The 24,720-nt window shown below is 42.7% G+C and overlaps 1 protein-coding gene across 1 annotated transcript in view; it reads left to right on the forward strand.

Moving 5' to 3' along the window:
- LOC147724209 (cytochrome P450 7A1-like) overlaps window positions 1-24,720 on the forward strand; it is an 84,943-nt gene that overhangs the window by 20,744 nt on the left and 39,479 nt on the right. The window contains exon 3 of the mRNA XM_086965778.1: window positions 5,987-6,597. Within this exon, the coding sequence (XP_086821904.1) occupies window positions 5,987-6,597 (611 nt within the window). The remainder of the gene's footprint in view (window positions 1-5,986; window positions 6,598-24,720) is intronic.

A 24,720-nucleotide genomic window follows, 5' to 3' on the forward strand; every position in this document is an offset into this window, starting at 1 on the left:
GAAGTACTTCAGGCACAAGATACTGAGGAAATCAAAGAGTATTAAAACAAACATAAGGGAGATAGAATTCACAATCTTTTGTACATTCAAGGAGGCCGAGTCCTCCCATTCTTAGTCCTTACAGTTACAAGCACTTAAATTGGGTCATTTCCATGTGTTCCTGAGTCATAAGAAAACCCTTGCTTTACTCAAAATATACTTTTGGTGGCCATCTATGAGTCAAAACACTCACCCATATGTTCAGCAATGCTATATCTGTGCTCAGAGTAAAAGTTCGCACCAGGTTCAGGCAGGGCTTTAAACTCCTATGTCCACGCCTCCGACACCATGGCATTCCATCTCTATGGAGTTTATTGTAGAACTTCCACCTACTAAACAAGGGCATACTGTCATATTTGTGGTTGTTGATATGATATCAAAGATGTCTCACTTCATACTTTTAAGGACCTACCTGACTCTAAAAACCTTACTTTTGTTTTTCTCTAACACGTGGTGCATATTCATGGTCTTCCTTCTGTTATTGTATCAGATAGGGGCCCCCAATTCATTTCTAACTTTTGGAAAGGGCTGAATACTTTATTGCAAATTGATGTGAGACTGAAAGGGTGAATCAGTGTATTGAATAAGAAGCCAACTGTTGCACACAATAGTGACTGGGATACCTTTCTATGGATTGCAGAATTTGCAAATAACAATAGTGAACATTCCTCCATCAGCGTATCCCTTTTTTCCTGTAATTATGGTTTATCACCCCTGTTTTGGGCTTGTGTCTCCTCCTGTTCATAATGCCATTCCTGCTGCCTTAGACCTAGTGACCCATCTCCAGGATATCCACACTCAGGCCGAACGAAATCTGGAGGATGCAAAAAACAGGTATAAAGACAATGCTGATTATCATTGGAGACCACCTCCTGATTACGCGGTTGGTGACAAAGTCTGGTTATCTACAAAAAATATCAAGATTAAGAGGACAACCAAATTCAAGCCTTGTTTTATTGGTCCCTATGCTATCTCTAAAGTGGTAAACTCTGTTGCCATGAAATTAGATCTGCCTGCCTCCTTGAGAATACATCCAGTGTTTCATGGGTCATTGCTCAAACCTCTGGTTCCTGGTACTGTTGTTCCTGCTCATCCTCCCCCTGTTCTGGTGGACGATGAACCTGTGTATGAGGTCAACTATATTGTAGACTCTCGTGGAGTGCGACGTAGGCTAAAATTATTGATTCATAGGAAGGACTACAGTCTTGACGAAAGAACCTGGGAGCCTGCTTCTCATGTTAATGCTCCCTGTCTTTTGCAGTTGTTTCATAGGCGCTATCCCACAAAGCCTAAGCCTGTTCAGGGAGGGCATCCTTGGAGGGGGTGTACTGTCGGGCTGCCCTGCCCGCAGCCTCACTGATCCCCCCACCAGCATCCCGAGCGCAAGCCCCACTGGCTGACACAAACCAGCAGTCAGAGGCAGCGCATGAGAATGACTAAAGGGGGTGGCCTACGATGAGAACGCGCTTCGTGTTCCATCTCGGACCCCCGCCTAGCCTCCTTCAGTGTCCCAGCAATTGTACGCCCGCACTTACCTGAATTCTTGCATCATTGTCGGAGTGCTGAAACCTCCAGCGTGTTCGTATTCCGACGTCTTCTGTGCTTTTGTCCTCCGGGTTACTGCTCCGCTTCCAGGGCTTGATACAGTTTCTTCTCTAAATATTAGATTTATTATATCTCTTAAGCGTAGAAACAAGATACACATCTGATTCTGCCTTTTTACAGAGGTATGGATTCTTGCTTCGCCTCTAATGCTGCAAACTAAGAGAAAGATATTAGTTCCTTAAATTTGTATAGCTTAGTCAAAATACCTAGCATGCCTCAGCACCATTTTTGTGCATCTTTCATTTGCTTCCTTTTTATCCTGACTGTGAAAATACGTTTTTGTTTTTTTTCCTTAGTTCTTCAGGATAATAACGTTTTCCTTTTGGGACTAATGAACTCAGATAGTTGTTACCGTTAAAGTTGGTATGTTTCACATTAATCATTGTTTCATGCTTAACTTCTGCAGTCCTAAAGAGTAAGATATGCATATTGTTTTACCTTTTAGACATCACTGTAGGAGTCTCAACTCCTAGTTGTTCATGTCTTCCTTATTCTACCAACAGAACATTCCACAGGTACATTCCTACCTTTAGTCTCATGTTTTCTATATAGCCCTCGCAGCGTTGGATTGTACTTACCTTTTTTACTGTTGCCTATTAGGAAATAAATGTGACAACACTCCAGACAGACCAGTGGATTCTACTCCTTCTCCCTTTCCTTGTTTTGTTTCCCCTCTTACCCACCTTCTCCTCTTTTGTGTTGACATTGTTGGGCGAAGGAGGCGGGTGAGGGAAGTTGGGATTCAGCATCTGTTCCTTCCATTTTGCCCCTGCAGAAACCTCAGCTGAGCCCCACAATGACATGGTGATTCTGTGAAAGAAAAGATGGTGAAACATGAGTTCCATCCTAAAAGCCTAAAAGCAGCAACATGTTGGCGCTTTCAAAAACATGTAATAAAGTAAATGCATTTCAATGAAAGTATCTAAAATACAGCACAAAATCAGAGATATCTGATTCACAAAACAAAACTTCTTTATTCAGTTGTTCAGACTGCAACACATATGATTTCTCTGTCTAAAAATGCAGTATTCAACAACACCATGTTCAATGGCCTAGCCATAACATGAGAAGTCGATTTATATATTTGACACTCACAGTCGGCCATGATCAAGCATGTAGTACTAACAATATGTGAGACTGGCTACTCCTCTACTCTTGCATTTTCCCACTTGGCTCCAGGACAGGAAAGAGAATGGGCTGCCATGACACAACCATGATAGTTTCCCACCTCCATTCTAGCCACTCTCTCCCGCATTGTTGGTGTGATTTGACCAGTTTTTCCTGGGCTAATTAGATTTCCCAGTCCAACTGTGGCTGTTCTAAGTATTTTTAACAAGTAGCTGAATCTGTTTTTGCCCATTTCAAAAAGGTAATGTAAATAGTATGGTACAACACTCATGTGCCTCATGAGTGCTGAAGCTCTCAGGGTTGCTCCTTTTCTCTGTTCACTTTTGACTGCACCGGCCTGGAGCTGGAACAAGTGCATACATGATGTGAGTTGCATCAGGTCAGGACTCTCCTAATGGAGTACACATGGCACTGACTGCTATAGGAATACAAGTCTTTAACAAAGGAGAGAGGGAGAGGGTAAGTGGATTCGATCTCCCCTGGCAATTCACATAAACAAAGTAGAATCCACTCTAGTGGTGGTAGTGGTCCCTACAGTGTGGGGAGCACACAGTGTAGTGTAGAATACCCCTCACACACCACCAGGCCCCTTGGTGTCATGCTTCATCATCGGGGTCTTCGCACCCCTCTACGGGATGCGGCGTGCTGCGACTTACGACTACGTAGGAGCACTTGAAGTGAGCTATGTGTTGGTGAGTGTGGGGGGGGGGGGGTTGTGTGAGTAGTGAAGTGGTGAGAGGTGAAAGTTAAAAAAAAACCTGGCTCACAGGGTAAAAATAAAATGTATTAAGCCCTCGGCTGGTATTGTTAAAAGGGTGCAGGGTGAGGTTGTTACTGTATTTTAATGTACATCAACCTCAAAAAGTGCGTCGACATGACATGTTTCGGAGTGTGGAAACTCCTTCTTCAGGACGAGGGAGTGCACAAACCTCCTCACCTTACTCACATGTAGTGTAGATGTTAAAGTGTTAGTTACAAAAATAAAATCTACATAGCAGGGTGGTAGCGGTGAGGGGGCTGGAAGCCACCAGACGGGCGGCCTGGTCTAACTACCAGAGTAGTACTGGGTGAGCTACAAAGGAAGGAACTGTCCAAATGGTGGGTTGCAGTTAGTTACAGGACCCACTGAACGAGGTACAGTGGGTTACAGTCCACACTACATTGAGGGGTACAGTGGTTCACAGGAAACTGCAGTAGACGGTAAAGTGGGTCACAGGAGGCACTGCAGCGTGGGGTACAGGTACACTGCAGTTGGGAGCACAGTGGGGTACAGGACACACTGCAGTTGGGGGCACAGTGGGGTACAGGACACACTACAGTAGCGGGTACAGTGGGTTACAGGATACACTACAGCAGGGGGTACAGTGGGTTACAGGAGACACTACAGCAGGAGGTACAGTGGGTTACATGATACACTGCAGAAGGGGTATAGTGGGTTACAGGATACACTGCAGCAGGGGGTACAGTGGGTTACTGGACACACTGCAATAGGGGGTACAGTGGGATACAGGAGACACTGCAGCAGGGGGTACAGTGGGTTACTGACACACTTCATTAGGGGGTAAATACCTAGCATGTTACGCAGTTTGGTGCTTACTTTCCCTACATGTTAAAGAACAGTAGATATTTCAGCACCCAGGCTCATGTGCTGCATAGCTAAATACAAATAAGGTCCCAAAGGGGAGACCGATTGCATTGCAAATGCTTTTTAATAAATATGGCTCTGTGCTATTTTCTCTCCATTGTGCATCTTTGATTGCTGTGATGCATTGTACTAAAAATAAATCTGACCCGAAATAAAAATTTTGGGGGTTCCTGTGTTTTATTAGAGTATACCTAAATGGGTGTTGTCCCTGTTTTTTATGACTACATGCCCATGCAGGAAAGTTCTACTTCTCCTATAGGTCAAGACATCCCTTAGGCTGGACACAACACAGGATCATTTCTGAGGTGTTCCCAAGGCACAAAGGGTCTACACATCACTGTTGAGGAGTTCACCCCCCCCCCCCAACCCCCCCAACGCACAAAACACCTTCAAGTAACAGCTAAAAAGCCCATCTTGCTCCACAACCTGAAACCTTTGAAATTGTATTCCATTGCCATACTAAACCAGGTAGTTCCCATTCCGATACAACTACGACACAGTCTGCAAACTCTGTATATAACTACTTATTGCGTCTCACTAATTGTTTTACCTATTTGATCATTCTCGGGAATTATAAGGCCTGGAAATCGAGAACTTTGAATGGGTCAGATGTATGAACACATTTTCCCATAGACACAGAATGGGTAAAACTGTTTGATACATCTATATCCTCTTATGTCGCTAAGTGGAAACAGTCGGCTAACTCGCAAAAGGATTTATGAGTATGAGATCTAATACTACTGTAGGAGTTCTCTTTTATGTACTCATACATACCTTTGTGAAACAACCCCAAAAACCTCCCTCTCCTTATTAGTAAAAGTGTAACCAGTGCACAGCCTTTTCAATGTTACTGATTGTATAGGAATACTCCATGAATATTCCCGTTTTGTTCCCATTTTAGATGTTTTGCGGTTAATTTACAAAGGCATTTAAGAGAATGTAAAATAATACTATGGGAGTGCTACTTTACACTTACCAAAATGCCCCTGTGAGTAGGCCCAAATATTTTCATCTATCAACATACTCATGGTATACACTTGCAATAGAGAGTACACTTCATTTTCATAATAAGTCTGCAGCTTCCAGTTCTCATACAAGCTCTCTTGAGGGTTTTCTCTTCAGAACATAATGACATTCTCTTCTCAGTGCCCTGTAAGAGCTCTTCCTAGTTGCAGGACCTCAATTCTGATCAGCGATTTATTTCTTAAATAAAATAAATCAATGCATCTGATGTAACTCTGTAGGCATCTTCCGATTTTCTCCAGACCATTTTTTTCAAAATCAGACCAATGGACCTCAATAACAGGTAATGGTTACCATGTCCATTTGCACCTTCTTCTTAACAGGGTGCCCTCTACATGTCTCCCTGCTTCACCTTTGTCTCCTTACCAATGTTATGCTTGGTTATGTTCATTCTCACTCCTCACATATGCATGCCCTCAAGCACACACACACGAGCACACATGCGTGCATGCCACAACACACACACCACTGACACAAATGATTCTACTATCATGGAAAAATGTATATTGGTTCTGTTGTAAATAACATCACATTATTTGATGGCAGGTTTTTGGACACAACAGCATGGATCCTAGTGATGGATATACAACTGAAAACGTACACCAGACGTTCATCAAAACTTTGCAGGGGGATTCGCTTGGGTCACTCATCGAAAACATGATGGAGAACCTTCAGCTTGTCATGCTGCAATCCAACACACTTAAAGTTGCTTCCAGGCAGTGGCAAGCTGATGGGCTCTATGCATTTTCCTACAGAGTGATGTTTGAATCTGGTTACTTGACCCTCTTTGGCAAAGAGCTCAATTCTCAAGGTGATAAGAATGCTGCAAGGCTGGAAGCACAGAGGGCACTTATCCAGAACGCTCTTGAAAATTTCAAGGAATTTGATAAAATATTTCCAGCACTCGTCGCCGGGCTGCCAATCAATATTTTCAAGGCATCCCATCGTGCTCGGGAAAAGCTGGCCGAAGGCCTGCTCCATGAGAACCTGAGGAAAAGGGACAACATGTCAGATCTGATATCACTCCGAATGTTCTTGAACGACACTCTCTCCACATTTGATGATATGGGAAAAGCAAAAACGCACCTGTCATTGCTGTGGGCTTCTCTAGCTAACACACTGCCCGCCACTTTCTGGAGTCTTCTCTACACTATAAGGTAAGCAGTTATCCTCCTACTGAGTCAAGGTATTACAAATGACAGAAACATTTATATTGATCTCTGCTCATATTTTTTTTCCAAAGATGTGGCTGCTTCATGTAGTGTCAATGCATGTCTGATTTGTCATCAGATGATCTTTACCACTATTAAGCCAGTTTACAAAAATAGCATAAGCACTGTTTATTCAATTTTTTTCAAAGAAAATGTATGTGTTTAGAAATGTGATACATTTTAAAAAGGTCACAAGAGTACATAAGAGTCAATTTAAGGTAAGAAGTGGCATCGATCTTGGCACGAGTCATGCATTAATATTGACATAGTAAAGGGGGCTCATTCATCCATCTAGTGCTCTATCCACTAGGATCTAGGATAGGTGATTAACTTGAAACTGGGGAAAGAAAAAATGGGGGAGGGACAGAGGGTGGGATCGAGGGGCAAAGTGGGCCATGGTCTTTGGAGTCCTATGTGAGGCTAGGATTGGTATCCAACATACTAGTGTTAGAGCAGAAAATGTTAGACGATATTAACTTTACACAGATGCTAAAATATATTTTGACAATAACATAGAGAATGCTTAACAAAAACAAAACCGTAGGAAAATGTGCATTTCTTAAAAGTGTAAAAACAAACGTGCAGCATATTAGTCGATAGAAAGCTCCCATATTCATTGGGCTAACATGACTAGACCTCATTTTTTTCTATTTCTTCCTTTCTTTCCAATTAATAAAATAATGCCATTTAGACCTGCTGATTTATTCCAATATTTAGCTGTAACACATGTCATAGTCAGAAAATGTGCTGTTTCAAGAAAATGCATCTCTTTTTTTCCTCACACTATATGAATTCATCGTATTAGATAATGCATTTGCTATGTGTTGCTGCATTCTTTATGGCAAATCATAACTACTGCTGTGATTAATTTTCTTCTAACTTGGATTGAGGGTTGCTACTGCAATTGTCGGGGAATTCGGCCGAGTTTCCAGAACTGCTCTTAATGAGGAGTTAGCTCTCTTGCGACCAGCAGCTTGATCCACTGATTCCTTGATGTTTTCCACAGGAAACTATGGGTTTCATGTTAGGTTAGGTCCTTTAGATTAAGATAGGGACTATTTCTTTATGGAACAAACTGTTATTTTTCATGCTGCCTCTAACCATATTTTCCTTGCTATTTCTGTGTCTGGTTATATTTGAGTATTCTGAATAAAAGACGCAACTATTACTAATCTCTTAATGAGAAGTAAAGCTTTGAAAACTTTACCAAACCTTTAATTATTGACTGAACCCTATACTGCTGTAAGTTGATGTATTTTGATTTGTGCTCCATTCTAACACAGTGGCAAAGATCTGTTGACCAAGAGACAGAGCTGAGTTGGTGATCTGTCATAAGTTAAAGGGTTAAACTGTTTATAAATTCCCACACTACCAAATCTAGCAACAGAGGAATGGTTTACACCCAGAATGGAGCTATAAAATAGTTAATCCAAACCTTTACTTAAAAATCTCAGATTCCTGAATCCAGTGTCCACAATTTGAGGATCTGACAAGGGGGTATTCAAAGGCTGTTGCGGTTTTGAAGGTGCAAGTAGTAATGGGGCAAATGATTTGTGGTTGTGCTTTTCGTTTGGATTAACATTTTGAATTGGCTGAGTGGGTGAGAGAAAATGTTGATAAGTTGTTGAAGAATTGATTGAAGATTTTAGGCTGGTCGTAGTCAAAAGATCCCAAGATATTACAAATGAATTTGGAAAATTTGTTTGCAGGATTGAGGAGTGGTGTGTGAGGTACCATCACCTACATCAGTGACATAGAGTTATTAAGTTTTGTTGTATCTGATTAACATTGATTGGTGTTAGTTGAACCCAATTGCACAAACGGTGGAAACTACATTGATTTGGGTGATATCAAGCTGGTCGAGATGTCACTTGAAATGTGAAGTGCATTCTTGGATTATTGTATTACTTATTTCCTTAGTGGAGCAAACAAGAAGGTGTTTTAAAAGTCGATAATTACAGTTGTACGAGTATGAAGAAAATTGCAATGGAGGTCGGCCTGTGAGGAGTGTGTGACACAGTGTTTCTCGCATGATTGGTCGGTTGGTGTGTTTTTGCTCTACTATTGGTTGGTAACGTTGCAGTGTCACGCTGGGATTGGATCTTTAAAAATTAATACAGTATTTTGATTTGTTATTAAGAATTGTTAAAAATAATAGCTGGAATTTAATTGGTCTAATAGGAAATTAATGTATATGGAAAAAAAATAGAACATTTGGTTCAATTGTGATTGTTTCAAATTCATTTGTCATTATGAAATGCTTCAGGGAAATTAAGAATTTGGTTAGAGGGGAGGTACCAATTCCGGTACACAAAGAGGAAGTGGCACCTCCTGAGGGTGCATCTGCTTATATTATGACTATTGAGCATGGTTTGGACATGTGCTTTGCTTTGTCATTGGAGTAGAACCACAGAGAAGGAATGTGCATTTAGTTTTCCTGGATATGGGACATTTAACTCTAGAAATCTTGACCATTTGAATGGAAAATTGTACGAAATAAAGCAGTCATCCAGACCACTTCAGTATGAAACATTTAATATTTGGGAAAGAACTGATAAAGCGTAATAGACGAAAACATGCCAGAGGAGGACTAATAGGGCAGTGAAAAACGATACGAATGCCCGATAGGATGAAGGGCAGAGTATATGGAGGAAAACTATTTTGGAAATAACTTCAAGACCCCCACCACATGCGATACCTGCAGGGCAAGGTGAATCAGGCGCTTGTGCTAGTTCAACAGTGCCTACATCTCTAGCACATCCAGGTTCAACCCCAATTGAATAACTCTAATAAATATTGCACATTACCTCACCCGTAATAGCTCCACCACAGGTTACTCTTCCAACTGTGACTACCACAGCTGCAGTGATCAGTGTAGCACCAGTTTTTGTTATTAATGCTCAATCTATAACCAGGGTAGATAGCAGGTGCTCTTCCACTTGTGGAGACAAAGACCTAAGCTCAACTAGTTGCTGGAAATGTACCCACTTAAGGATTTGTCCAGACTTCGCAGAACTCACATATAGTTGTTTGGAAGTCACCACTAACGGTGCAAGCACTAATAGATGGAGGGATGCTAGCACTTACAGCCCCAGTAGCACCAGAAGAAATAGTTGCAATTGAGGTCGGATATATATCAGCTTGTATTGATGAAACAGAGGACCAAGTAAGGCAGAGAGTGCAGGGACACCTTAGAAATCAGAAGTTGAGAACTAGAAGCCCTTAAACATCTCGCAATTGAAGGTTGAACTAGAAGAAATAATACGGGATGTTTGGAATTTGAACACAGAGAAGAGTTCCAAAGGAAAGAATTAATGCACTTGTGCAAAGAGCTTTTGAGAAGCGCAGCCTTAGACCATGACACAACTAGCTAAAAAATATGAAAAAGATCTTAACAAAAAATGTTATAGGGTGCAATTGGATGATCAAGCTTTCGAGAATGTGAGTATTACAGGACTGTGTTAGCATATTATGGAATTGGTCAAGTGTATTTGCAAGTGGAGTGAGAATAACAAATTGGAAACCAAATGGGCTAAGAAACATGAGAAGAAAACAAGAGAAGCAACTCTTACAGGGAAGCAAGATGAAGGAAGTGAAGAAGAGGTGACAGTTGCTGTAGGAAGGCATGTACATGTTCCTTAAAGTTGAGGTTATCCTGCAGCATTCACAAACAACTATCTGAAATTGAGAGATAAGCGGTATGCACAAATTGAGCGGTTTACAAACATTTCAATAGTATTATGGACAGATGTAAATACGTTCTTTGACATTGTGGTATGTGCTGATTATGGGCAGAATGTAAGACTGTGGTACAGTGTCCTAGAGTCCTAGAGAGGAAGCAGCGTGAGTGGCTGGGACAAATGCACCGTCTCCTACGGTGATGAGGCAGTATTAACTTTTTGAAAGGTAGAGTACCCCCGAAAGATATGGATTGGTTTCAAATTAAAAGATCCACACAGTCACCAATGGAGACTGTACATGAGTACTATGAGAGATTGTTGCAAGTGTTTCAACAACACAGTGAACGTGAATATCCTGAGGAAAGGATATGAGGGTTTTCGTATCTCAGTTTGTTTTAGGATTGAAGCCGGAGATCTGTTTGCACATAAATCAAAGTGTGTTGGCAAAATAAATCACTTAATGAAATTCTGAGATATGCAAAATACTGCAGCGATAAATTAGACAGGTATAAAAGGATAAAAGAGAAATTCATTTTGGCACAAATGAAGCTGGCTCATTAAGGTTTTCACCACCGTTCATTTTAAGGGAATCAAGGAAACATGCAAGGAGTTGCTGTCTTACAGCCTGGTTTTGTTAGAAATCAAGGAGGAGTGAATGTGTCACCCGGCAGAGGTAATCCTATGGATAAAGGATTTGGATCAGAGATTGCTGCTACGAAAAGGTTACTGCCTGTCACATCTGTCATAGAATTGGACATTTGAAGAGGGTACTTTGATATAATCCTGATAATGCAGGGGGGAAAGTATAAGTGTAACGAGATATGCAGACAGAAAATGTGCCCGCATAGCAAATGCCAATGCTGGGGCAGGCTCCAATGATCCCTGCTACACCTGCACAAATGGGAAATCCCAGGTGAGAGCTAAATCAAATGCAAAAAATGAATACCAATCCATTTCAGAATGCTATGCCACATTTTCAGAAACCAAACCAGAATGCATTACAACAATTCCCTTTATTTGAAAAGGATGGTTCCGGTTCAGATAATTTCCAATGACAGTGCCTGGCAGAGGAGGAAGAATGCGTACTTGACGCAGTCTTAAACGTAGACCAGGGCGGACCCTATGTAGACACTGAATTCTATGACCATCCCATATCATTTCTCATTGATACAGGTGCTACCCAGACCACTGTTAGAACAGTGCAAGTCCCAGACCTACCTCTCTCGGGGAATACTATCCAAGTTCAGGGATTTACCAATAAAGAAGTCATCAACCCAGTTTCAGAGAAAGTCTCAGGAAAAATAGGCTAATTTAGGGAAAAACACCAATTTGTTGTTTGTGATTCGAGCACTGTGGATTTATTAGGGATAGATAGCTGTACAAGTAATTTGCACCATTTACTGTACACCAGATGTTGTGGCTTTCCAGACCCATGATGAAGATGTAGATTTTAAGATGAACAGACGGCAGACTGAAACAGGAATGTTCCCTTTGATGACCCTGAACGAATTACCAGAGGATTTGAGAGAAACAGTGAATACAGAAGTATGGGGTTTTACAGGGAAAGACAATGAACTTATTAAAGGTGTAGAACCAGTCCGAGTCACTGTGAAGTCAAATTTTATTTATCCTAGAATGCCACCATATCATTTGACACCAGAAATAATTGCAGTAATAAAGATAGTGATGAATGACATGTTACAGAAAGGGATTTTGAGAAAATTGATTGGAAGTCCATGTAATTTTCGAATCATGGGCTTACAGAAGACCAAAGGTAAGTTTAGAATAGTGCAGAATTTGAGGAAGGCGAACAGAATTGTAGTGCCTGGTTGTCCCATGGAACCAAATCCAGCTACTATACTGTTGCAAATTCCATGTACTACAGAATGGTTTACAGTTATTGACCTGTGTCAGACTTTCTTCTCAGTTCCATTGCACTAAGAAAGCCAGTTTATTTATTATTTTTTTTTTCCAACAGAAGGTATGAATGGCGTTGTGTCCTACAAGGGTATACAGAAAGTTCATCCCTCTTTAACCAGATTTTGAAAAGATACCTGGAGACTCTGCAAATGCCATACAATTCCATTATTATTCAATATATAGATGATTTGCTTGTAGTATCAGAAACAAGAGATGCATGTAAACATGACACCACTGGGCTTTTGAATCACATGGCTGAAAATGAACACAAAGGGGCGTATTTACAAGAAATGATGCATCGCTGCGCCAAGGCAACGATGCGTCAACAAAACATACTCCTCAGGTTGACAGAATCTTACACCATGGAAGTGTTGTATTCACAATACGGCGCACCATGGCATAAGGGTCTAGTCTACGTCAAAAAACAGATGTTTCCCGTGAGCTGCGTTGTAAGGAAATCTCATGCTACTGCTGCAAAATTGACGTTGGGCTGATTAGCTTCCCGTAAAGAAACGCAAACAGTCTTAGTGTCACTTGTGAGCACCTAAACCAGGAAAAAAAGTTTAAGAAAGGCTTCACTTTTTTTATAAATAAATGGCAACACTTGCCAGAAGCAATAACGGAGGAAAGAGCAGAGAGCAGAGCCCAGGGCAACATTCCCAGCAACCCTAGTACTTGCCAGGATGTCCAGAGAGACTCCAAGGGGAAGAGGAAGTGAAACTTCGGTGAGGTGGAGAATGACATCCTGATTAAGCCTGGGCAGAGTTCACAGAGTCTCGCTACGCAAAATTCTGCGTAGTGACAAAAAAACTCCACCAAGCTACATGAAGTTCAGCCAGCGGCAGAGTGCGTTACTTCGCGCCGTTCAGACTGATTTTTACCGCTGGATGTTTGTCCCAGGCTGTAAAATCAGTGCAAATGGAAACACGTGCAGCGCAAGAGGACGCAGGTTCTTTCTTCCATTCAAGTAGAAGTTTCCTCAACGCGAGAGGTAGCAATCATCCGCAACTGCCAGCATTGAGAACTTTCTCAGGGAAGCAGTCTAGAGTTGGATTTTCCTTGCTTATGCTTGCCAACTTACGTTGGTGAGCACAAGCGGGGATAAAACTCTGTGACTTCTGAGGAGCATGGAGTGCGAAAAACTCCACAAAGTGAGTGGAGGTCACCCCCCATTATTAATTCTGATCACTGAGGTGACAGAGCACCAACATCAGCTCTTCGTCACCTCAAAATTTCCATTAGAGTGGAAAGAGGCCATATGGCAGTCCATTGTGTAGAAGTTTAACAGTGTGGGACAAGCAAAGAGGCAGTCACTAACTGCAAAAAGTGCTGTGCAAGCGCAAGACAATGGAGAAACTGGGTAACAACTTCAAGGCAGCAATGCAGACCAAAGGAGGAGGCCTGGCACCCCAAGAGTGGCTGGATCCCTTGGAGGAGTGGGTAGCAGCTGCCATTCCATCTGAGTTGGTGGCACGAATCCCAGTACACAACAGGCTGGCTATGATGAACCACAGGATCTACAGGATCTACAGGGTAAGTCACAACAAGGACCAATGTGGTCATCTAGGTTATGTCATAAGGTGCAGGCAGCCCTGTCCAGGGCTGCCAAGTTTCCCAGGTACATGCATGATGCGCTGCTCCAGTTCGGGTTTTTTTCATTGAAATCTGGGACTTGTAGTCTTGTTTATTGCATTATAAAAGAAAAAGAAAATACCCAAAGTGGAGTGCACAACATGCATGAACCTGGGAAACTTGGCAGCTATGTATGTCCCGGTACTCCACTGCACTGTCTGCAGGCCAAAGAGTAGTATGTTGGCTCATCTATTGTTAAACATGAAATAACTGTAAATCTCACTGCCCAGTTACAGGTTGTACAGCTCAGTTACACATTGGGTGATAGAAGAGACATCCCAGGGCATACAGCCAGGTTGATGTGAAATGAAATGAAATTAAGAATTTGTATAGCACTGCATATACTCAGAGGTGTCTAGGCACTTAAATGAGCTTACAAGCAAAGGTGCGCTGTATAGCCAGGTTTTTAAGCACTTCCTGAATTTAAGCAGATTTGATTCTATTTTTTAGGGAAATAGGCAGGGAATTCCAGAGTCTGGCAGTGGTGTAGGCAAAGCTTTTTCCTCCCCATTTTACTCTGCGCACTTTGGGAATGACCAGATTGCCACTGTCTGATGATCTAAGTGATCTAGCTGGAATTTAGGGTTTAAAAAACTGCGACAGTTGCCACGGACCAAGGCTGTGTCTGGCTTTAAACGCAATACATAGCGCTTTGAAATGAATACATTTGCTGATGGGCAACCAGTGTAGCTCTGTGAGAGCCCTGGAGACTGAGTGATAGCGAGTGAGCCCAAACAGGATTCTAGCTGCAGCATTTTGAGTCGTCTGAAGTTTGTGTAAGCTGCGCTTACTCGCACTGGTAAAAAGTGCGTTGCAGTAGTCCAGCCTGGATGCAATTAGCCTTGTGACCACTGTTTTTCTTAGCTCAAAACTGAAGAACGTTTTTCAAAATTTTGAGAATGAAAAAGCAAGCCGCTGTATTGTGATTGATTTGGGTTTGGAAGGACAGCTTAGTGTCGTAGAAAACGCCAAGATTTTTTACTTTGTTTGCAGGTGTCCGAAGGGGACCCATATGAATCAGCTACAAGCTGTCTGACCAAATTAGAGATGGGTTTCCAATCAATCAATCAATCAATCAGGGGAATCTTAAGCGCGCTACTCACCCATGAGAGTCTCAAGGTGCTGGGGTGGGGTGGGATGAGCAGCTCCGTTCAGTCGAAGAGCCAGGTTTTGAGCTTCTTCCTGAAGATGTTCAAGGAGGGGGCGCGTCTGAATTTGAGCCGTAGCTCGTTCCAGGTCTTGGCTGCGATGTAGGAGAAGGTTGTTCCAACTGTTCTGGCTGTGCGGATGCACAGGATTTCGGCAAGGTTGGGGGATTGGAGGTTTCTCTTGGGTACGCGGAGGGAGATTCTCTCCTTGAGGTATTGGAGTCCGGTATTGTGGATGCATTTGTAGGCGTGGGTGAGTATCTTGAAAGTGACTGTCTTCTCAACGGGGAGCCAGTGGAGGTTCCGTAGTTGTTGGGTCAAGGATGAGTCTGGCTGGGGTGTTCTGTATGGTCTGGAGCTTGCGGATCAGAAACTAGTTGATTCCGGCGTATAGCATGTGGCTCATGCAGTCTTTGAAGCGGGACGCAGTGTCAGTGGATGAGCTGTTGATTGACACTATTGTCTATGTGTCATCTGCATAAGTATCCAGCGTCAAACCGTAGATTCTTTTTAGCTTAGCCAGGGGAGTGACATACAGGTTCACAAGCGTGGGGCTCAACGATGAACCCTGTGGGACTCCACATGGGAGTGAGAAAGCCGGGAAAACGAATGCGTTTGTGATCTATTAGTCATGAAGGAACCGAGCAGGAGGAGAGCCTTATCCCTGATTCCCAGTGAAGCGAGGCGCTCAACCAACACATTTTGCTTGACCGTGTCAAACGTGGCTGAGAGATCTAACAGGATAAGGGCAGCGCTCCCCCCTCTGTCAAGCGGTTGCCTAAGCTTTTCCATGACTGTAATTAGTGCTAGTTTGGTGCTGTGAGAGGCCCGAAAACCATATTGAGAATGGTCCAGGTTGTCACCATCCAAAAGAAAAGTGGACAGTTCCTCATTTAGAAACCTAATCTTAGCTGGGAACGGCAGCCTAGAGATGGGTCTATAGCTGGAGGGGTCCTTAGGATCCAGACTGGGTTTCTTAAAAAGTGGCAGAATGGAGGCTTTCTTCTATTCCATGGGGAAGCGCCCTGAGGAGATCATGAGGTTTAATATAGGCCAGAGGGCAGAGGCTATGATCTCAGGGACTAAATGAAAAATTTACAGTGGGCAAGTTTCGAGGTGAGACCCTGATTTTACTAAGGGAGTTAGTTTAGCAATCTGGTCAAGAATGATAAGCGGAAAGGCTGAGAGTGTAGGAGTGGAGGAGCTATCCGCGTTTGAGTGAGATCCAGGATTATCACCGAGTTCTTGTGGGGCATCCCAGATTGGTTCGATTGGGGCACAAATGCATCAAAGACTTGTTTAAACTTTTGTTTGAAAGAGTCTGCAAGCTTATTGCAGAATTGCTGGCTACTTTCATGATCTTGTAATTCTGGGATATTGGGGAGTGGAGAATAGTCTTTTAGAGCAGCCCTTGGCTGTTTCTATTTTTTCTTTGAAGTAGTCTGATGATTTTGCCTTCAGCATACGGTTTTTATATGTTTGGATGGCTAGTCTAAAGTCTGATTTGGTCTGAACATCACTATCTAGCCTCCATTCCCTTTCTAGTCTTCTGCATATTTGTTTTTGTGTTTTCAATGACTCTGAGGGAGATTGTGTTACTGATCTCAGAGTGGTTGGTGGAGGCAACTGCTGACCTGCGGAGACTACCCAGTAGTGATAACTCCTCACTGCCTCGTCAAGATCTGCAGGGGCAGGCTGAAGAGAAAGGGTAAGCACCTTGTTTAGCTCTTCTACCTTTACCTTGTTCCAAGATTGAAAGCTGAAAACGTTCTTTGATGAAATAGTGGGTCTTTAAGGTGGCAGAGCAATTTCAAACATAATTGCTTTGTGTTCAGACCTCATAAGTGGCAATACTCTGTTCCATACTAGAGTAGGATGATCCGAAAAGATCCCATCCCAACAATGCCCGGCCGAGTGTGTGGCCTCCTTGACCAACTGACTGAGTCCTGCACTGGCCTTGTGATTGATAAGGGCTTGGGTATCCCTGTCAACACTATTTTCATGGTGGAAGTTGAAATCACCCAGAATAGAGAAGTTGGACTGTTCTGCCTTTTACTCCAGCAGCTGACCTATTATATTTAAAAAGCGAAATTTAGCTTTAGGTGGAAGATAAGTAATGTGCCATTAAAAGTGTTCTGGCTATCAAGCCTGATTTTAAAAATAGCTGATTCGCACTCTGTGTAGTCTGCGATTGGTTTGAACCATATATTGAAACCATTTCTGGCTATAAGCACTATGCCTGCTCCTCTTTTCCCAACTCTGTCTTTCCTGTGGATTTTATAACCCTCGGAAGAGCCTCTAAGAGATCCGTTTCGGAGCAGTGATCGGCCCAGGTTTCTGTGACGAAGGCTGTATCAATTAAATGCTCCTTCAAAAAGTCATGGAATGCCAATGCATTTTTGGCAAGAGATCTTGTGTTAAGGAGTGCACAACAAGTTTTATTCTGTCTCTGTTCTGGAGTTCTTTGTGTGAAACTCCATTGTCTCGCTAGTGATAGTGGAAGAAAGTGAACCACCATGGAGCAATGGGGGCAGTGTTTTTTAGCTGGAATCGATTAACGATCAAAGAGAGCACCCAGGCAGAGATTGCCTGTGGGTCTGTGACGTAGCAAGGCTTCCTTTGAATATGGCATCTAAAACTACCAGAGTCATCTGGTTTGAAACTGGACTCGTGACTGGTGCTGTGCGTGGTCTGTGCGCGGATGTGCGCAGACGGGCTTGCCTTTGGCGCACCCGCTGCCCACGTCTGCTGCAGCATGCGACTAAAATAGGGAAAGAGCCAAGGAGGCTGGTCCGCCAACTTCCATGATCGCAAGTGTGTGCTGAGGGTAAGTCCCGCCCTCCGCTCAAATGGCACCAACAGCCGCAGGGGAACAGGGAATGGACTGAAGTTGGAGAGTTAGGAGTCAAGCGGAACAGGTGAGTTTAAAATAAACAGTGTGCAAGAGATAAAATCAGTAGTCTGTGCTACAAAACAATCCTGCCATTCGTGAGGGTTAAGAACACTTTGAAAACTGTGTCAGCCCTATAGCTTGCCTCTACTTGTGCTTTCCTCCACCGTCGCTGCCTGCTTATACTCTGCATCCACTGCAGCATGCGACTAAAATAGGCAGAGAGCCGTCGAGGCTGGTCTGCCAACTTCCATGACCGGAAGTGTGTGCTGAGGCTAAGTCCCGCCCTCCGCTCAAACAGCACCAACATGCAGCGGCGGAACAGGGCATGGACTGAAGTTGGAGAGTTAGGAGTCAAGCAGGACAGGTGAGTTTGAAATAGACAGCATGCAAGAGATAAAATCAGTAGTCTGTGCTACAAAACGATCCTATCATTCGTAAGGGTTAAGAGCACTTTAAAAATTGTGTCAACCCTAAAGCTTGCCTCTACTTGCGCTTTCCTCTGCCGTCGCTGCCTACTTATGCTGTGCTGAGTTGCGTGGAAGGGCTTGGACAGGAATGGGCCATAAATGGGAATGTAGAGCCTTATTACACTTTCCTAGCACTGATACAGTCCATTCAGCCTACCAGCAACACAGCCACTCTTTCGCAATGGTGCATGTGTGCCCGCATCACAAGGAAATACATTTATGTGCAGGTGGGAATACATTTTGGCACTCTGTCACATATTTATCTCATGGTTCCGGCATGCTCGGTGATGGATGGTGACAACAACCATATACAAGGATTACAAACCCGGAGACTCTGGGATTGCATGCAATCCATGGGTGAAAGGATGGGAATGGGTCTCCACCCCCTGGACCAGTTTCCATTCAGAAATGTTACGCAGTGATGCACAAGACAATGACTTGCATGACCTTTGTTGCTATCCCTCACAGAGCAGTGCAGATTGGCCCTTGCCTGGCTTTGGATTTCACTGATGTAAATCTTTGTCATGGATGGGGACAACAGTGATAATGAAATATAGGTGTGAGTGCTCTGGAGTGGTTGACTATAGGATATTGAGATACAAGGCTCCTACTTGACAGGAACGTAACACTTTCAAAATTTGGATGGTCATGGCACAGGATTCTCACTGATGCTGATGGTGCAATCTCTAGTCCACGATGCATGCCTTGGCGTTACCTCCAAAATACTGAGGACAGCAAGGCAGCAAACACACCATTACTACATTCTAAAACAAAGTTTTTCATGTATGTAGCAAAGGTTGTTCACATGCAACACCCATGTAATTTGTTACTGAGTCAGTTAATGAGATTCACTTGAACCTGGCATGGTCCAAAACTTGTCGGGCATCCCCAGTAGAGCCAGAGCAAGGATGTATGAAATGATATCACCTTGGCTCATCTGTTTCCATGTGTCCTGCCTTCTTCTGCTCACTTTGACCATGTAGAACTATTCCATGAATGGTTTATGTGAAGGGAAGTATTTACAGAACTGAAATGCAAGTTGACAGCAGATTGGGGGAGGTATAGGGCTTTTCTACAAGCCCAAGTTGGCATCAATCAGTGTGCATGATTCATCCTTATTATCCATAGGAAGCCATCAAGACTACACCCTGCAATGCACACATTACACAGAGTGAGTCTAGGTAGCTCGTTGGGGTATAACGTCCTTTCATCCATAGCCATGAGTCCAGGATGAGCCACACAGGTTGAGTTTGCGTGGCCTAATGGAAATTGTTGAGCGGCATGTGCCACCAGATGGTCCAAGAGTGGTGTGACACTGGGTCACCAGCCTGTGGTACCTAGGGTCATATCTGTATAAATTGCTATTCTAGAATGTACTGTGGTTGCAGTATGCCCACTCAGGGTGTGACCGACAGTGTCTGGTTCAAACATTGGACAGTGTAAGTGGCATGCAGGGGGCAAAAGGACGGTCTACATTTACTAAGTATATGTGGTTGCATCGATAACCTATGTTTATACGTGCATACCAACAGTTACGAGAGACCCTGCACACACACCCATCATATCATGTTGTGCTTCATAAACATTGGCTGTATGGCCTTGTGTCTTGAATGATATGGCATATTCACATTGCAAATACACATTTTTTTTTAACCACAAGCTTAGCCTATGATTTGGTGATCGTGATGTCAGGTTGTCTAGCCACAGCTGGTCAGGTTTAGTTTAATCATTAATATGTTTGCCAATGGCACCTATCACAATATATTTCTATATTGTGTCGTTACTTGAAATATGGATGTGGGTATGCATTCATACAGTGCCATGTGTGCCAGTTAGACCTCAAAGGAAACAATACCATGTTTACATGTACACAGGTTTCTTCCCAAAGTTGCCTTCACCAGGACACAATAACTTTTGCTACACATTTGCAACCATGACAGCGAGGATTAGTTTCTAGTAAACTATACATGCTTACCAACCAACTTTACAAGAAAACTATACTGATATCTTCAAACATCATGTACACGGTCTATACATACATTGTGCAAACTGTGATTATTTGTTTCATACATATGGTGACAGAGCTATCTATACTGCATAGAAAATGGTGGCCTGACCAAGAGCTCCCTCCAAGGCAAGAATTTTTGTTTTTGTTATATTGTTAGAAATGGGGTTCTTTAGTTGGCAATTGTTTGCATCTTTGTCTAAAAAAATAGGGAGCCTTCCTTTCAGTCAGGATGAGGGGGATACGCTACTGAAATAACCCCTGCTCACCCCATTGGTAGCATGGCACGAGCAGCCAGGCTTATCTCAGAGGCAGTTTGTAAAGCATTTGGACATGACCAACAGTAATACAGTGAGGACACTACAAAAGGACACCACACCAGTTTACAAAAATAACCAATACTTTATCTGTGCAAACAAGACAAAAAACGATAAAAATCCATCATACAGTTCTCATAAATCGCAATACTGTAAATCATCCAGCACCCCTAGTTTATCAGAATCCTTTTGCTCAACCCCTCTTATTGTCTAACCGATTTGCACCCTTATCCTTTTTGGATCATAATGACTGACTTTTGTCAGGACATTCCGGACAGACAGGGAAAAGTGTGCCTGTTCTCAGCATGCTTACTTGGAACATAGCAGGTATTAAGACTAAAGTAGGTAATGCAACATGGCTAAACTTTATATCCAAGTATGATATCATTGCTTTGCAGGAAACCTGGGAAACAAATAATAGTTTTTCTCTTGATGGCTACAGTTATTTTTGTATTCCTGCTGTGGCTAGCACAGCAGGAAGAGCGAAGGGAGGCCTGTTAAGCCTCTTTAAACTTGACATCAAAGGTAGCCTTAAGAAATGTGACTCAGGATCTGAGCAATGTCTTATTGTCGAATTGTCTCGTGTGGAATCTCCCAACATTTTGTTTATTAATTTTTATAATTCCAACGCTGCTGACTGTACATCTCATAGTCTAGGTAGATTGGATGATTTTCTGTCAGTCTATAGCGAAGATGTTAATGCATTTGAAATCATCTTCTTAGGGGATTTTAACATACACCCTTGCTCACTTATGTGTGTTTGCGATGACACAGAATCCCCTCCTAATTGTGCATTGGTTCATCTTGAGCATAATAAACAGGGGGGATGTCTAGAGAACTTCCTCGCAAGATGGAACTTATACGAATCAAGTTGTGGGGAGGGGGGGGGTTAGGGCCCCTACTTTTAAGGGCTCAGACAATGGCTCTATTATCGATTACATTTTTATTTCTGCATGTTTTTTATTCAAAGTTTTAATGTATAGAACTGTGGTATCTGCCTTCAGTGATCATAACCCAGTTTCCATGGACCTAGTAGCGTCTGAACTTATAGGGCGAAACCATGGTCCTTGCTATGAAGAAAGAAAACTTAAAGTTAAGGACCAGGGACGGAGACTGAAATGGGACAGTATAATTCCAGAACCCTTTGTTCAAGAAGTCCTTTTAGAGGCTGAGGAGGAGGTCGGAGTGTGTTTATCCGGTGACACTAATGATGGGGAAGTGATCCTCGCATTTAGTAGCATATGTAGCAAGATAAACGACAGGCTCTCTGTGATTAGTAAACCCAAGTTGAAACCTCTTAAAAGATGGTTTGATCACAGATGCTCAAAAGCACATTCGGCATTGCTCATTGCTTTAAAAACCGTTCCAAAAGATCGCGACCTCATCAGTAATAGTAGAGCATTATATAAAAAGGCCATTACAGAAAGGAAAAAACAGCTTAAAGATGAAGCCTGGACACAACTCACTGATCCAGCCACATTAAAAAATAGTGGAGAATTCTGGAGGATTGTCAATCAACCCCTACTCACGGGGGAGGATAACTCCCCCCTAGAAACTAATATCCCTGATGAGGGTTGGATTAAACACTTCAGAGACATCTACTCAGATGCTGAAAACAGGGCACAGGAAGCAAATATCATCCCAATAGGGAATCGTTTGCACTTTGAAGTTGAGGAAGTATTATCTGCTATTAATTGTACCCTGAATAAAAAGGCACCGGGACCAGATGGGGTTCCTGCTGATGCCTTTAAATGCTTCCCTAACTTCTGGTCAAGATTGCTTTGCAGGGTCTTTAATGCTTTAAACCGTGACAATATCCCCAAGTCATGGAAAACATCAATAATTATTCCTGTTTTTAAAAAAGGAAATAGGCAGGATCCTGCATGCTATAGGCCAATTTCACTGATAGATTCCTCAGTTAAGATTCTAGGGAGAGTCATATTAGTGAAATTGAACGAATGGGCCACTGAGAACAACATCTTGAGTAATGTGCAATATGGGTTTAGACCCAAAAGAAGTACCCTGGATCAGTGTCTTAATCTCCACCTGCTGATCGAGAAATACACCAGGGCTAAGGATGGGTCCATGTACCTCGGGTTCATGGACCTCTCCTCTGCGTTTGATATGGTCAACAGAACTAAGCTCTGGCTAAAATTACTTGACATGGGCCTGGACAGATCCATAGTTAATTTATTGGCTGACCTTCATTCTGGCCTTACCACTAAAATCAGAGTATCCACGAATGGAAGGTGCACAGATGCTTTTGCGTCTGAAAAGGGAGTCAGACAGGGTTGTATACTGGCACCACTGTTGTTCACGTTATATGTGAACGCCTTGGAGCCTGCCCTCAGGGGTGTTACAAGCGACATCCCACGTGCAGGGGAACAGGGAATACCAGTTCTCCTTTACGCGGATGACGCGGTTCTTCTTGCACAAACTGGGGTGGGGCTTCAACGACTCCTGGATGCTTTTGAATCCTTTATGGGCTCACTTGACCTGAAAATAAACGCGAAAAAATCACAGGTTATGCTTATGGGCTTGGCCTCAAGGAAACCTTTTCATAAAACTTTTTTCTGTGGGCAGGAAAAGCTTGCACGCGTCTCCTCTTTTCCCTACCTGGGGATCACCTTTGATGAGAAAGGTAGTTGGGGTCCTCATGTTAAAAGCAGAGTAGCCATGCTGGCCAGGACATCTGCTGCCCTCCATGGGTTTTCCAAAAAACTGGGGGGAAGGCCAATTGCAGCTGTCAGTAAAATATACAAAGCTAAATGCATCTCAGTTGCATCATATGGTGGCTCATTGTGGGGTCATAGGGGAGTGGAACCCATACAGACAATGGAAAATAAATTTTTTAGATCTGTTTTGGGTGTCCCACAGTCAACCCCATCCTATATCGTTCATATGGAATTGGGGGAAGGCTACATCTCAGATCTGATTAGAATCGCACCTTTAATCGCCTGGCTTAGGATGTGGCTTAATACAGAAATTCCTCTAAATCACATCATAATGAGGGACTGTTTGACCCTAGATAACGTACACAGGATTAGGTGGTTGATGTATATTAAGGATAGTTTTGCGAGGTTGGGGAGGCCTGAACTTTACTCTGTTATTGACTCTATAACATCCAAAGACATTGTTTGCACCAAAGTGGCAATGAAGGAGCTCCTATCCCTGGAGAGGGAAGAAACTGAACTGAAGAAACCCTGTGTCAGGGCCAGTTTATTGTTGGCTATACCCAACGGTCCTGACAGTTACCTCAATGTGGTGACCCATCCCTACCACAGGTTTATTTTAACCCGTTTTCGATTTAATTTGATACATTTTAACTTGGGTTTTTACCTTGTTTGGAGTACCCCTGAAAAGGCACCGCCCTGTTCTTGCGATCATTTCTCTGAGCAAAGTACTATGCACTTTATTATGTTCTGTAGTTATTACAATGAAGCTCGGAGATTGTTTCTCGTACCTATACTCAAGGAAGCAGGATTTATCTTAGTCAGACCTGCTCTTATTTATTTACAAATGTTACAAACTCCCAGGATTATGTTTCATGTGGCTAGCTTCCTGGTGAGAGCAGGAATATCAGACTTAAAACCGTGTCTACCTCCCTTTGTAGTATTGACCAGCACACCAGTTAGTCTGTCTGCTGGTGACCTTTGGGTCGGCATCTGTAGAAAGCACTGTAATAGGGCTAGTAGTTGCCCATTCTAAACATTCTATTGGGGACATCCTTAGTAATTTTTAAACCTTCTTTGCACTTTAGCACCTTGCACTTTAGCACTTTGCACTTTGTATAAATTTTATTGTTATAAAATGTATTATGGTGCATGTTGGTTTTTTAACATGTTAATCCTAAAATTGTTTTTAACTGTTTTAAATGTATTTGTTGTCTGTAACTTTGCGTATATATTTGCCATTGTCTTTGTATGATATTAAGTTATCGCAATAAAGTATTTTGACTGACTGACTGACTGACTAATGCATCCACTGCTGAGGTCTGCATTCAACCT

Source organism: Lissotriton vulgaris, chromosome 4_1 (assembly GCF_964263255.1).
Source record: "Lissotriton vulgaris chromosome 4_1, aLisVul1.2, whole genome shotgun sequence".
Classification (NCBI taxonomy): domain Eukaryota; kingdom Metazoa; phylum Chordata; class Amphibia; order Caudata; family Salamandridae; genus Lissotriton; species Lissotriton vulgaris.